The sequence below is a fragment of the Lichenostomus cassidix genome, chromosome 3 (assembly GCF_008360975.1).
Source record: "Lichenostomus cassidix isolate B80296 chromosome 3, HeHo_3.0, whole genome shotgun sequence".
Taxonomy (NCBI): domain Eukaryota; kingdom Metazoa; phylum Chordata; class Aves; order Passeriformes; family Meliphagidae; genus Lichenostomus; species Lichenostomus cassidix.
The window spans coordinates 74740712-74755320 of NC_139483.1; the positions used below are offsets into that span (position 1 = coordinate 74740712).

Below are 14609 nucleotides of genomic sequence, written 5' to 3' on the forward strand. Positions count from 1 at the left end.
GGCTGTCAGTTGGTGTTGTGCAATCATGATAAAATCTGATCTGTAAATGCCATTTATTCTTTTGTCTTATTGTTTCCAGGATCAAAGGGAGAGGACCTATTCAACAGTGAAAACCAAGTCCACTTCAGCTTCTATTAACAACCTAAAGCCAGGAACAGTGTATGTTTTCCAGATTCGTGCTTTTACTGCTGCTGGTTATGGAAATTACAGTCCCAGACTGGATGTTGCCACACTGGAAGAAGCCACAGGTAACAAATAAGGTTTACACAAAATTAACCCTTTCTGTAGACGTAGTAAGTAAAGCAAGACAGGAAAGAGTCATAAGCAATGTAATTACAATTAGAAAGAATTTAGTTCTACAAGAAGATGGATTTTTGTCACTATCTTATAAAGGATGAGCTTCCATAATTTGCTTTACCATAGAAGTGAAAATTAGTCCTATAATTGTCTGGAGGAGATTTGTTGCATATTAAGCTCTTCTCCTTTGCTGTCCTTCTAATAAACAAAGACTATTTTTTTTTTTTTTAATTCAAATACACATTTGTTTTTCCTCACAAAAGAAGTCAGTAGTGGTGAGCTGAATAACTCAACCAGATTATTTTGTAACTGTGGAGAGAAGGAAGGAGGAGATTTCAACCCACAGAGACTTTTCCAGGCCATTTTTTTCCATTTGATTTCCTGAAAATAAGCTTGAGAGTTTCATTCATGTGTGTGTCTTAAACTGTAAGTCCATCTTTAGTGTTTTTTTAATTCATTGGCAATTTTCAGCTTGGCTTAGTAAAAAATGGGAGTCTCAAAAATACTAAGTTTCTTTCAGGCTTCTATAAAAAGTTGTAAACTGTGTAACAAAAAAACCCTTTCCATCAGTGAGACCTGGCAGACCTGAGCCCATTCGTAAGAACTCTGTCCCTGCAAGCTCCACCACTCTGTTGCAGACCCAAATTTGGTGACCCTGTTTTGGAGGATTTGCTTCAGGCTGAGCTTGGCATCAGGTTAGCCAGATTTGGAGCTGGGAATATAGAAATACACAGCTTACAAATTCAAAGGGTATGGATGCCATACCCTCTCTGCACCCTGTGCAGCAGTCTAAGACTGTGTGCAGACACACATTATTGCATCTTATTAATTGCAGCCAGGTGTCTCCTGAACAATTTGTGGTTATTCTTAAAACACAGTAGTGAGGTCTTGATTCCACCTTAGTTCCACACAGAATATAAAAACTATAAATAATGAATAATACCACATATCTAATAGACATAATTGAAACACTAATTATCATAATAGCAGCAGTAAGCTGTTATTACTAATATTATTAGCTCTGTGTAATAGCATATCTCCCATCTGTAGAAAGAATCAGTAGCAGAATCCCAATTTTGCAGAATGGGAACATGAGGTACAGCCAGAAGTAATTTCTCATTTTGAATAGTTTTCTGAAAAACAAATTAGAAGTCTGTCATAATCTGTCATAAGTTTCTGCTAATTAAATAGTTTATTGTCCATAGTGGTTTAAAATTAGTATATCAAAATGTTTCCCCAACATTTCCTTAATTATCTGAGTATTTTTTACATACTGAATGTAAGCAGACTGGTAGCTGCTGAGATTAGTAAAGATGATTCCAAACATAAACAGTTTTGACTGGAGTTTGGTCAACATATGGGAGATTAGGAAATCCTATAATAAATGCATCACTGACCACTCTCCTGTACTCCTTTTCTGACTCAGATGATGAAAAACCACATATAAACCACAAAGATACTTGGCCAGGATGCACAGCAGGTTTCTTTTGTCACAGGCCAGCTATGTGCTTTGAGATGTCATGAAAAATGTCCTATGTTTTCAGTAAAGAAAATTTTTTAAAGCAGCATATTTTCCATTATCATGATACAATATTATAAAATATAATTCCCAGCAAGGATAAGCATACACAGTTTCCCATGTGCAGTTTTCAGAAATAATGAAAATGTTAGTAAAAAGATGGCAAATTCCATTAAACTTTCTAAAATTGTTTTACATGAAAGTATTTGTTTCTTATATTTTATTTATAATTTCATCAGAACTTGCAGACTAATCAAATTAGCCTTTTGTTAATGTTTCAAAGGAAGGCTTTTATTGGATTTTTTTTGGGAAATACACCTCAAGCAAAGTACCATGCAGGTGAACACTAAACTATATTATGCTGCAGTTTAGAAGCCTTGGCTTCTCATTATGCCAGTGGATTTCTGAATGCAGCTTTTAAAAATGTCAAAATATTTTAAGAAAAAAATACGCACATATATATTTATGTGCGAATATGTATAATGAACATCACATTCAGTTAGTCATGTTGCCTGCCTGGATTTCTCCTGGCACCTCCACTGGTTGGCACTGTTTGGTTAATGCTGTTAATGAAGTGAATTTTTGAATCATGTGGCATTTTCTGAACTGTGATGGAAACTGTATAGCCACTTTTCAATATTTAAAAATTATATCCATTATATTAATATTATCTGATATGTAAAATAGACATATATTTTACCTGTATTGGATCATATCATACATGTTAGGTATTACATAGATATTTATGGAAAAAAATCAAAATTATGAAGTAAACATGCTTTACAGAGGTAGATGATTTCTGTTCTGCACTGTGTTTACCACAGATCAATTAGTGGCTCTAGTCATTGGATTTTTTTGTTGGCTGGTTATTAGAAACAGAAGTCGCTCTGGAAAAACACACAAATGTGTAAAATATCACTTAAGTATCAATTTTATATCCTGGTTCACTGAAGTATTGAAAAGTCAAGTTAAGTGACTTGTAGCCAGTGGACCGAAAGATGATCTGCTTTTTGTAATTGAAGCAGATTTTTTCAGATACAGAATCACAGAATCAATTAGGTTGGGAAAGGCCTCTGAGATCATCGAGTCCAATCTTTGACTTTGTTACAGCTCTCACTATTAAAGCAGAAGCACTTGACAAAACCTGGCATGAAGTCTTTGCTTTTTCCTTTTTTCAATGAGTCAGTTTAAATTGAACAAGATTTAAGCAATATGCATATGTAAAATTGATCTCTAAAGTCTGAAATATCGATATTACAAATTTTTATAGAAGGCATAAAGCACAGCACTTCAGAAAGTAGTACTTGGCATATGTGGACACAGTTACCATTGAAACTTTCATGGTGAACTTCGCCAAGAATTTTCCAGAAATCATGAATTTGAGGTTGCTTGTGTGGGAAAAGGTTGTTGGAGCATCAGCACAGCATTTTCAGCTGATATCCTTTTTTTTTAATCCTCCAGGGTGTCTAGATATGTGTTGCCCATCCCTACAACCATGTATTTAAAAGCTGGTTTACATTTAACTCCTTTAAATTAACCACTGTACATTGGATGTGCACATCTCATAGCTCAGATCAGGTGTCAGCTGTAGCTGAATGCCCAAGTACCAGCTCCCTGTTTTGCCCTCTGAGCCTGAGCACAGTTTAGGCAGAGGTAAGGACCTCCCTGTCCTGGTGCTGATTCCCTGTCATCACTATTGAGGCATCGCCAGTGAGAGGCAGCCATGCATGCACCCCCTGAAAAGACCTTCTGCACCCCAAAATCATTCCTCTAAGAACACTCTAGTGCCTTTTCTTTCTGCCAAGCCTCAGGGATCATTCCAGAAACTGTATTCTGATTCACCCTTACACCAGCAGACTAAGTTCATCACACAGAAGAGAGAAGCAGCAGAGTACCTGAACAGAGGCAGATGTCTTAGACTGCTGTCACTGAATTTGTACCAGACCGTGCCCACAATCACCAAACCCCCCTTCTTTTTAAAGATATAAAAATAAACCATAGATTACATCCCACCTGTCTTGCCAGTTGGCCAGTGTACCAGGTCCCCAACATTTTCCAGGGCCCAAAAAACATTGTCTGCTTGCTTCCAGAATGTGCCAGTACCCAAAATCTGTGAGGCAGTTACACAGAGCAACCCACTCACATATGTCAGCCTCTATGCACTCATCTTGGCTACTGGACTAGGTGACAGGCTGAGCTGGGGATTTTTCCAAACTTTTTTGGGTGGATGAAGCTTCACACCCTGGCTATTATGACAGGATGCTGCCTCTTCTTCACTTCCAAGTGAGGTTTGCACTGAAGTTCAAAGAGAGAAGGGAACAGTTTAAGGAAATGCTGTATTTTACAGAAATTTGGCATTCCTTGGGATTGTCTGTTTTGATGGCCTAGTTATATTGCAGGAACTGAATTGTAAGACTTAGTCCCCTATGCTCTTGCACAAGACAGTCAGCCCTGATTTCTTGAAAGTTGAACGAGTGAGATATAGGCAAGTCTGCAATAGCATCGTACTGACCTGTGTATCTCAGAAAGTTATAGTTACTCAAATATAAGCATTCGTTTTAGTTAAAGAGTAAGACTGTGATCTTCCTCACTTGCATTAGACAGAATATAGAAAAATTACAAAGTTTCTTAAGGAAATAAAATTAGAGGGGTGTGTGTATGCATGTGTGTGTAATTTCCCTCCAGTACAGATTATTCTAAATCTGTGTGGTATAACAAGGGGTTTGGTATTTTGGGGAGAAGCAGTTGGTACAGGTCAGTGTCAGTGAAAAAATAAATCATGTTGATTGGCTCACTTCTCCCAAAAAAAGACTGATTTATTTGTTTCTATGGGAACCTCTGAAGTCTGCAACAGGAACCTAGTTCTGTGGAATTCATAAAATCCTGGTGTAGACATCCCTGTTCAGTTACCACTACCAGCAAATAACCATATTATCATACCATTAATTTAGTTCATCAGCTATCAGTTTGGTTTCCTTTTTTTCCTTCTCTTTCATCTGTCTGCTGCACTTCAGTCATGGGACAGTTTACATGGCACCAGACCCACTGGAAACAGATGGGGTCCACCTGTTTAAAAAGGGGAAAGGATTCTAGCCCAGGAGTTTGCAGAGCTGATTGACAGGGCTTTAAACTAGGTATGAAGGGGGAAGAGAATAAGACCAGGCTCACTAGGGGTGAGTCTAGGGATGACATGCCAGTGTTGGGGGTGAAATCAGCCCAGCTGAAGTGCATTTACATTGCATTTACATTTACATTGGAGGTCTTTTCCAACCTCAATGCACACAATGTTACACAACTATGGGTAACAAACAGGAGGAGATGGAAGGAAATCTCATAGGTGTAGAAGCAGGCTGTCCATGTGTGCTGAAAGGTGAGCCAGCAGGGAAGAAACTGGCATGGCTGAATAGGGAGCTTTCACTGAAATTCAGGGAAAAAGAGTTTTTGACCTTTGAAAGAAAGGGGTGAGCAACTCAGGAAGAGTATAAGGATATCATTAGGTCATATAGAGAGAAAATTAGAAAGGTGAGAGCTCAGCTGGAACTTCAATCTGGCCACTGTTGTGAAATAAATGTTTTCATAAATAAATTAACAACAAAATGAGGGTCAAGGAAAATCTCTATCCTTTTCTTGATGTGGAGGAGAACTCCACATTGTAACCAAGGGTGAGGAAAAGGCTGAGGTCCCATACTGGAGATTGGCCAATGTGATGCCCATCTGCAAGAAGGGTTGGAAGGAGGATCTGCAGAACTACAGGCCGAGGTCAGCCTGACCTCAGTGCCATGGAAGGTCATGGATCAGATCATCTTCAGTGCAATCACACAGCATATACAGGACAACAAATGGATCAGGCACAGCCAGCATGGGCTTAGGAAAGGCAGGTCCTGCTTGGGCAACCTGATCTCCTTTTATTACCAAGTTACCTGCTTAGGGGATGTAGTCCACCTGGACTTCAGTAAAGCCTTCAATACTGACTCCCACAACATTCTCTTGGAGAGATTGGCAGCCCATGGCTTAGACAGGTGCACTCTTTGCTGGGTTAAAAAATGTCTGGATGGCCAGGCCTGGAGGGTGGTAGTGAATGGTGCTACATCCAGCTGGTGGATGGTCACTAGTGAGGTTCCCCAAAACTCAGTATTGGGGCCAATCCTGTTTAATATAATAATTGGTGATTTGGAGGAGGGGATTGAGTCCATCCTCAGTAAGCTCACAGACAACACTAAATTGGACAGGAGTGTTGATCTGCTCAAGGGTAGAAAAGCTCTGTAGAGGGATCTGGACAGTCTGAATTGGTGGGCCAAAGACAACTGTATAAGGTTTAGTAAGGCAAAATATTGAGTCCAGCATTTGGGTCACGACAACCCCAGGCAGCACTACAGGCTAGGGGAAGAGTGGCTGGAAAGTGGCCTAGTAAAAAAGGACCTGTTGGCCGTTCAACAGCCATCTGAACATGAGCCAGCATGTGCCCAGGTGTCCAAGAAGGCCAGTGGCATCCTGGCCTGTGTCAGCAACAGTGTGGCCAGCAGGATCAGGGCAGTGATCTTCCCTCTCTATTTGGCACTGATGAGGCCACACGTTGAGTCCTGTATCCACTTCTGGGCCGCTCACTTTAAAAAGGACATTGAGTTGCTGGAGCATCTCCAGAGAAGGGCAGCTGGTGAAGGGTCTGGAGCACAAGTCTGTTAAGAAGCAGCTAAGGGGGCTGGGGTTGTTTAACCTGCAGAAATGGAGGCTCTGGGGTGACTTATCACTCTGTAATACCTGAATGGAGCTTGTTGTAAGGTGGGGGTCAATCTCTTCTCCTAGGCAACTAGTGACAGGACAAGAAGACAGAGCCTCAAGATGCACCAGGGGATATCAGTATATCATATCAATCGTTAGGCATTGGAATGAGCCACCCAGGGAGGTGTTCCAAGTGACACTGTAAGCAACATTTAGTGCTATGGTTTAGTTGATATGGTGGTGTTTGGTCAAAGGTTGGTCTTGATGATCTTGGAGGTCTTTTCCAACTTAAATTATTCTGTGTTTTTATGATTGTGTGATTCCAGGTGGCTCTCACTTTGACAGTCTGTGATGTCTCATACTTTATTCACATCCTGATTTAGATCTTCACTGTTACAAACCAGTACAGCTGCACAGAGTTCAGTGGAGTTGTGCTTATGTAAGGTGTCTGAATGCATGGTCCTCCTTATTAGATGTCAGGCAAGCAATGTATTTAGCAAGCCTCAAGGTTTCTCAGGCTAAGTATTTACATCCTCAGTTTACGTTAATGTGACATGTGTACATTTGCATATATTAATAGAGTTGGCATATCTGAATAAAAAGAGCGATAATGTGTGGATATTTTAGCATGTAAATTCTCTGAAGCATGGAGAATTCAGTTTTGTATTAATGTGGAAGCACCTTTTTGTTGCTAACAGAAACAAATGGTAAGTAATAATAGCCATTTACAATGATTAATAGCAGTAAGAGATTGAAATATGCTACCAAGGAAATCTGTGTTAATAGTGTTCCAGCTCAAGCATTTTTCTTAAAGACACTATTTCCTTGGAAACCATCAAAGTCATATCAATGAGTTTTAGAGGGGAGGCCAGAATCAGAGTTCTTCAGCGGTTACTCTACTACTGTCCCTCCTTACAGGGATATCCAGGTCTTCCCATTTAGGAGGGAGTCAAAACAGAAGGCAGCAAAGCAATAGTATGGAGTCGAAGTGACTGATGGTAGTGGTGCTGACTTCCAGCTAAAGGCTGTACCACTTTGGCCAAGGAAATTCTGGCTTGGCTTTTTTTGTTCACAATCATTAACTCATACAGCATTTAGCTGAATTTCCAGTAGAGGCCCTTCTTTAGACTAACTTTATCAAAGTAATTGTTTCGGACAAAGGCAGTCTACAACAGTAGACAGTCTACAATTCATGATGATTGACTTAAATTTTCGAAGTCCCTTTGTAGGGATTAATTTTTAACTAATCTCAGCTCTGTGCTCTGTTTGTAGCCACAGCTGTTTCCAGTGAACAGAATCCTGTTATTATCATAGCTGTGGTTGCTGTGGCAGGAACTATCATCCTGGTCTTCATGGTGTTTGGATTCATCATCGGACGAAGGTATTGCATCTTTGATGGGCATAAGCACATGTAACACCACTCTTGTGAACTCTTGAGACGTAGTCAAACCTGGTATAGTAATTTGTAAAACTGAAACAGAAATAATTCTTAGTAAGGACAGTTTTCATTTAAATCCCATTATCGATCACATGGTTTGTCCTCTTTCTTTGGTAAGACACTTATATCAAGATGTTCTTTTTGTCCTATGTAAATGTGCTGTAAAAGGAACCCCTAGCAGGTTCTTTACCTGTACTCCTCAAAGTCTCTCTTTCTGTTCAGTTTTCTCACATGGAGAAGTCTGACACTTTATCTGATCAGCCTTTAAATGACTTTACATTCAAGAAAAAGAGACACAGCAGTAAGTTTAAGAATAACCTCATGTAAAACAGTGTTCTACTTTCAAGCTCTTTAATCTTCTGTTTTATCTGTAGAAGCCTTTCACCAGAACTAGAATTTTTTTCTCTAGGACCTGTCCCGACTGCTATTTAATACAAAAGCCTTTTGATTGCAACTGTTCATGATTTATTTAAAACTCTGCTGTCAATAGAATTATAGGTGAAAGTTTCAAAGGGCCTACAGCAGTTAGGTGCTCACCGCTGGAAAATCCCAGCCTGCAGAACTGATTTTGTCAGGACTTTAGATGTAAGAAGTCATTATTTACCAGTAAAACTGATGTTTTATTTTCTTTTCAGGCATTGTGGCTATAGCAAAGCAGATCAAGAAGGGGATGAAGAACTTTACTTTCATTGTAAGTGTTTTGCTTTTTTTTCCCCCTTTCAAAAATTTCCAATTGCAATAGTGTAGACAATACTAAACCAAGACTCCATGAAAGATAATGCCATAGGAAATTCAAAAATGCTGTGTAAATAGTATGTGGGAAGTTAAACACTGTAAAAATGTGACCTACACAAAAAGAATGCAGATTAAAGTCAACATTGCTCACACAGATGGTTTTATTTCTATACATGTCTATGATGTACTGTTGTTTTCATTCTGCATTTTTTGTTTTCTTTTGGTTGCTTTGAATACATGTTTCTCGTTGTCCTAATGATCCCTCTGAGGTGCAGTATTCAAGAGACCTTTGCCTAAGTGACTATTTGATCTTTACCTCAGGCAAACTTCAGATAAAGAAAGTGTGAGTCACTGCATCACCCTAAAATGAAGCTGTTCTGCTCAGAAGCTGTTTTCTGCTACTGTGAATAGAGTAGCATCAATATTTACAAAACATAATGTCCTTAAAAATAGAATATTTAATATGAAAAGAAAGGTCAGCCACTTTGCTACCATACTGTCATCTAGAATCACTTGCCTAGATAAGAATAATACGTAAAGTCTCTCTTGTTAAAATCACATCTACCATCTCAACGTATACTGGAACCCTGGGAAAACTCAATAAAACACATCTTTCTTGGGTTAATGGCAATTGAAACTCTAAGGGGAGAGGAATGTTTTAATTTCTCTCAGAATTAGTCATTAACTCAGGAAGTGTGGTAAACTGAGTTGCAAACTTATTTTAAGCAACCGTAATTGAAAAAAATCACAGAATTAAACTGAACATATGTTCTGATGCAGAACAATGCCTGGGTTTCCAGTCTTCTCCCATACCTGTTCACTCTCCTATTAGTACAACTTGCCATTTAGTCATGCTATGCTGTATTTAGCCTTTGTTGTCTACCAAGAATTGCAGCTGTAGCTTAAATCCATCTGAATACTATGTTTTTTTATAAAGGCAATTGGATTTATTGTAGCTATGTTAAAATCATGAGCTATTATCTAAAAGTAATGCCACATGGAAAATTAAGTAGCTACAAATTCTTAGCATTTTCTCAATGCATTTCTCTTTAAATGAATAGTTCTAGCCGGAGCTCCACTCAAAATGAGATCAAGGTTCTGTTTTACCTTTCTTCTCTGAAAAAATCAGCTGGAAATTGATCACATTCTCTAAGTTTTGTTGTGTGGCTACCTAAATTGTTTAAATGCAGTGAGTGTCAAGCTAAGAAATGGCATCATTGCAGCTTTAGTCAATCAAGTCATAAAACTTTGAAAGTAAGGAGGAAAATAATAATGAGATAAGAATTATTTATCATGCACTTTGCAGTGCAGCTGATTTTAAAGAATTTGTCAAAAATCTGATGTTACTTAAAATGCTGCTATTCTGAGAGTGATGGATTTGAAATTTGCCTCTCATAATGTATTATAAGCTTTTCACATCTCCAGAAGAGCTGCTGTGATTTCACTTTTAAAATCCCCATTTTGTCCTTGAAGGAAAAGATCAACTATGTGCTTTTGTATGTCAGTATATAAACAAAAGGAGTATGCTAGCTAAATAATTTATCTCCATTATTGGTGAAATTTTTTTTTCAGTTAAAGTGTAAATTAATGAATATGAAAGCTGCTACTTAATAATTGATAGTTGATACAGGAATTGTGAGATTTTATAAATGTTCATTTCTCTCATTTTACTTTCAAGAAATCTGGTTATCTAGCCAATTAGTCTGAATATTGAGTGTGCACAGCCTTTGTTAAATCATGGCATCAAATATAAGTCACCTCTTACCAAACTAGTTTTTCATCGTTCATTGATTGTAGGTACAGTATTTAATTTCATTTGATAGCCATGTACAGAATGAGATGGAACCCAGTGCTGTGGTCACCAGCTTGGTCACAGAGCTGTGAACACCAGTTTGGTGGCCTTTTGCTCTGTAATGTCTAGACAACATTCTTCTGCACTGAGGTACTGGATTTTCAAAAATGTGACTTACAACAAGCACTTGCTTAAAACAAAAACTTACAAGCAAACATTTTTTAAAGCAGATTTTAAAGCATTGCCTTTAATGGACTATCATATATTTCATTTCAGTTCCCTTCATCTCTCTGTGACCTCAAGTGCTACACTTGAAGATACAAGTACAATGGAGGAGTTTAGTCAAGCAATTCAGATTTATATTTGGTTTCCTCCTCCTTTTTTCATCTAACAATGTCTGCAAATGCAGGCCAGCATTATTTCACATTGCTATGCCAGGATAGCCTTGGCCTGTCAAAATGTTTTATGACAGCTTGAATAAAGAACCATCAGAGGCTCACTTGAGATTCGCAAGGTTACTTCCAATCCAGGCCCTTTATCACAAACACAAGAGGATGTCTCCTTCTCCATCTCCTTGCCTTAAAGCACTACTACAGCAGGTCAACCTACTGCTTAATTTTAATTTTCTCCAGTTGTTTTGGTTTTAAGAAATAAATATTTATAATTTAAAAAAAATGCAGCATACAAATTCCAATATGATTATAAAAACATCCATTTAAATACATGATATGACAGATAACAACATCTGGGCAACATTTCAAATAATTTCCCTGGCCGTAAATTCATTATATTACTGAAACGATTTCTCTAGGTTTTTTTTTTTCTTATGGTTTGTGGATTGAGTTTATTAATATCATATAAAACATAAATACACATGATTACTAAGCTGTTTTTCAATATATTTTCAAATTTAATATGTTTTATGTTAAATTAAAAGAATACAAAACGACTGTAAATCATTTATGTTTTGTATTGACTTTTGATCCTGTTCCTGTATATCAGTATACCAATTAACAGAGGAACATTTTTGCATTTTCATATTGAGTTTTAATTCACTGATTTAATTAAAGCTCAAGAGTATAATCCTTGTGAGCAAATTTATTTCATAAAAGTTGCTGGATTAATAGATTGCCAGGGTTGCTCTACTATCACCAGGAGTTTCTACTCTGACCAGAAGAGCAAAAAATAATTTCCCTGAATCATCAGCAAACTAAGGGAAAAAACTGCATGCTGTCCAGAACACTATGCTGCTTGGGTTGCACTAAGCATGGAGAAGGAATTAGCAAAAAACAAGTTGCTGTATATTATTCACTTAGGTACTTGAGAGGGGAGATAATTACACCACTGAGGCCACTTTCCCTTCCTGTGCCTTTACAAGTTGGCTACAAGTGTTTCTCATGTTCATATTACAGTGCAAGAAATACACCTAAGGTTGTAATTTCTAAGTGCTGGGAATAGTTTGACTATTGCCACAGTCTACAAACAATATTATATTCAGTAGTTTAAGCAAATTCAAGGGGATGGAGGAGCCTTTCAAATCCACTAGAGGAGAGAGGTAACATGAAGAAATGCTGTTTACACATCCTGGGTCAAAAGGATAAGCTGTCCTCACACAGAAAAGAAACTTTCATCTCCTCTGCTGGTCTTACACCCTTTCCCCCACTTTGTTTTTACTCCCACTCAACCCTTGCATTTTATTCCATTAAGCACTATTTAATATTTATTACTTCTTTCAGTTCAAGAGTAGATGCAGATGCTAATGTTAGTAATTTTTTAGAGATGGGATTGTGTACTTGTGTCAGCATGCTTGCAGATAATGCCTAAAACTAAGGTTGCCTCTCAGAGCAGCTCTGACTCAGGCAGCATGGAAACAGGTTCACTCTTCCAAGGAGCACTCTGCATAATGAAATTCCTGGGCTGACTGCACAATAAGTGCTTTTGCTTCATCACAGTCATGCTTTCTTACATCATTACAGTTAAATTTCCAGGCACCAAAACCTACATTGACCCTGAAACCTACGAGGACCCAAATAGAGCTGTCCATCAATTCGCCAAGGAGCTAGATGCCTCTTGTATTAAAATTGAGCGTGTGATTGGCGCAGGTAAGGCTGCCGTGGCTTCCTGATTCAACTGTTCCATTTAGCCGGGATCGAAACTCATACATCATAATGACAGGCAAATAATTATACCTCAGGTATAGAAGAACTTTCTGCATTTTCCAGAGTGGTTAAGAGCAATGAAGCTGCACTTGCTTCTAAAATGTAAAAACAAACAGGGGAAAAGCCCAACAACAACTAAAAAACCCCAAATAAATGAGTAAATTAAAAGTCTTGCTTGACATTGAAAGCTTATGGGTTTCTAATCATGTATCTGCTGTTAAAATTGGAACTGGGGGGAGTGGGCCAGTTGTGCTGCCTATTATTTACCGTCAGACTAAAGGTGTTAGGCATTTGTGCAAATTCTGCTCACTTGCCTTTTGTAAGGGGGCTTTTTGACCTCTGCAGCTTTGTTCATGTGAGTAAGGAAAACTGGTTGCAGCACAAAATCTTAAATAGACACTAGGAAGGTCTTGTTTTTGTATAACAAAATCTTCCCTAAGGCTGTTTTTCCTTCTACCATTTTTCTTTTTGATATTTTATGAATACAAAAAGTTATTGTTTAACTTCTTATGACTGATTGTAATTGCACTGGCACTACATTGCTTTTTTTCCTCTTGAACTGTCTGCCACCTACTTAAGCCATGGTGTTCATGCTCTAAAAAGGCAGTTTCATTTGTTTGCATTAATAAGATATGTGACATTTTTATTACACTACTCCATGTAGTGAAATTAAGTTTCCATGAGTAAGAAAAATATCAAATACTTCGGATTCCTGGAGGAAATGTTCTTTTGCTTTCCTGTTGTTTTATACAAGTATTAGTAGAATACTTTTAAAATCACACTGTATTTTGGCACTAAAAATTACGTACTATGGTATTATTTAAAACCAGAAGAAGAAATATCTCTAAAATAAGTTGATTTTAATAAAAAATCTTTACACTTAGAATTCACAACGCCTTTTTAAAGTAACCTCACTCATGTTGAATCATGTCTTAATCAAGGAGTACTAGTGTTTAAATTAACCATACTGCTGAGCAAATTATTCCTTCAGATGAGTAAGAGCATAAGAATCCAGCCCTTGCTAACTAGTAATTTTTGTGATGCTGGAATGGCAGCATCTCTTCTAATAAATACGCAATTTGCAAGATTAGCATAGAAAAATTGCTGAGCTTTATCTTTTGCTTTGAGTTAAAAAGCTACCAGCATAGCAACAGTTCAGAGCACAAAGATATATTCAGTTGGATTTTGTTAATGCCTTCTAAACAAAATGGGGAAAACACTTGAGATGCAGAGTATACAGTTTAAAATGCACTTTCACTGTTATGACAAATTCTAGAATGTTAATTTTCTTGACTGCAGATGAATTTATTCTTGATTTTAATGAGTATAACTGATAGCAAAAGTAACTAATGTGTGTCAGTAGTCATTCTGAAGAAAGTTAATTAGGAGTGCAGTGGTGAAAGCATATTGTGTGTGGTGTTTACCTATGGCTTTAACCTGTTGATGTAAATAGCAGACAGGAGTGAAACGAAATGCAGTCCAGGAACAACAGAACCAAACAGACCCAAAGCAGCAGCTGAAACTCATACATCAAAGAAGAATATGGAATTTCTTCTAGTGACAACACCAGAAAAGCCACTTAGCAGTCTCAATATGCATCAGCAATGCTGGCCACATCAACTATTGAGTTGTGCCATGTCTCTCAGACACAAACAGGGTGCAAGTATGCTTGGGCTCAATTTGCATGAAGGATATGTGCTTTCCTTGCCAACATTTTCATTACCATCCTGCTGGGGCCACCTGTCAGATACAGAATATGGTGTCCACTATGTTAAGTTGTTCACACCACACATCCTTTGTTTTAGCCTCTGCTTTGTTGACATGCTGCGCTAGTGGCTGTGTGGCTGTGCACTATTCCCTCTCTTGTTGTTATATTTTCTGGTTTATTTTTGAGCATCATTTCAGCAGAGTATACTATTTTCTTGGGAATAATAGTAGTTCATTGGCTAG

At 37.9% G+C, this 14609-nt stretch overlaps 1 protein-coding gene across 6 annotated transcripts in view; it reads left to right on the forward strand.

The window, feature by feature from the left end:
• Positions 1-14609, forward strand: part of EPHA7 (EPH receptor A7) — a 162486-nt gene that overhangs the window by 122312 nt on the left and 25565 nt on the right. For 4 of the 6 annotated variants that reach the window (XM_085056323.1, XM_085056327.1, XM_085056325.1 and 1 more), the window contains exons 7-10: positions 80-248; positions 7808-7916; positions 8609-8664; positions 12477-12602. In XM_085056323.1, the coding sequence (XP_084912449.1) occupies positions 80-248; positions 7808-7916; positions 8609-8664; positions 12477-12602 (460 nt within the window). The remainder of the gene's footprint in view (positions 1-79; positions 249-7807; positions 7917-8608; positions 8665-12476; positions 12603-14609) is intronic. The other 2 variants (XM_085056324.1, XM_085056326.1) reach the window with 1 other exon arrangement.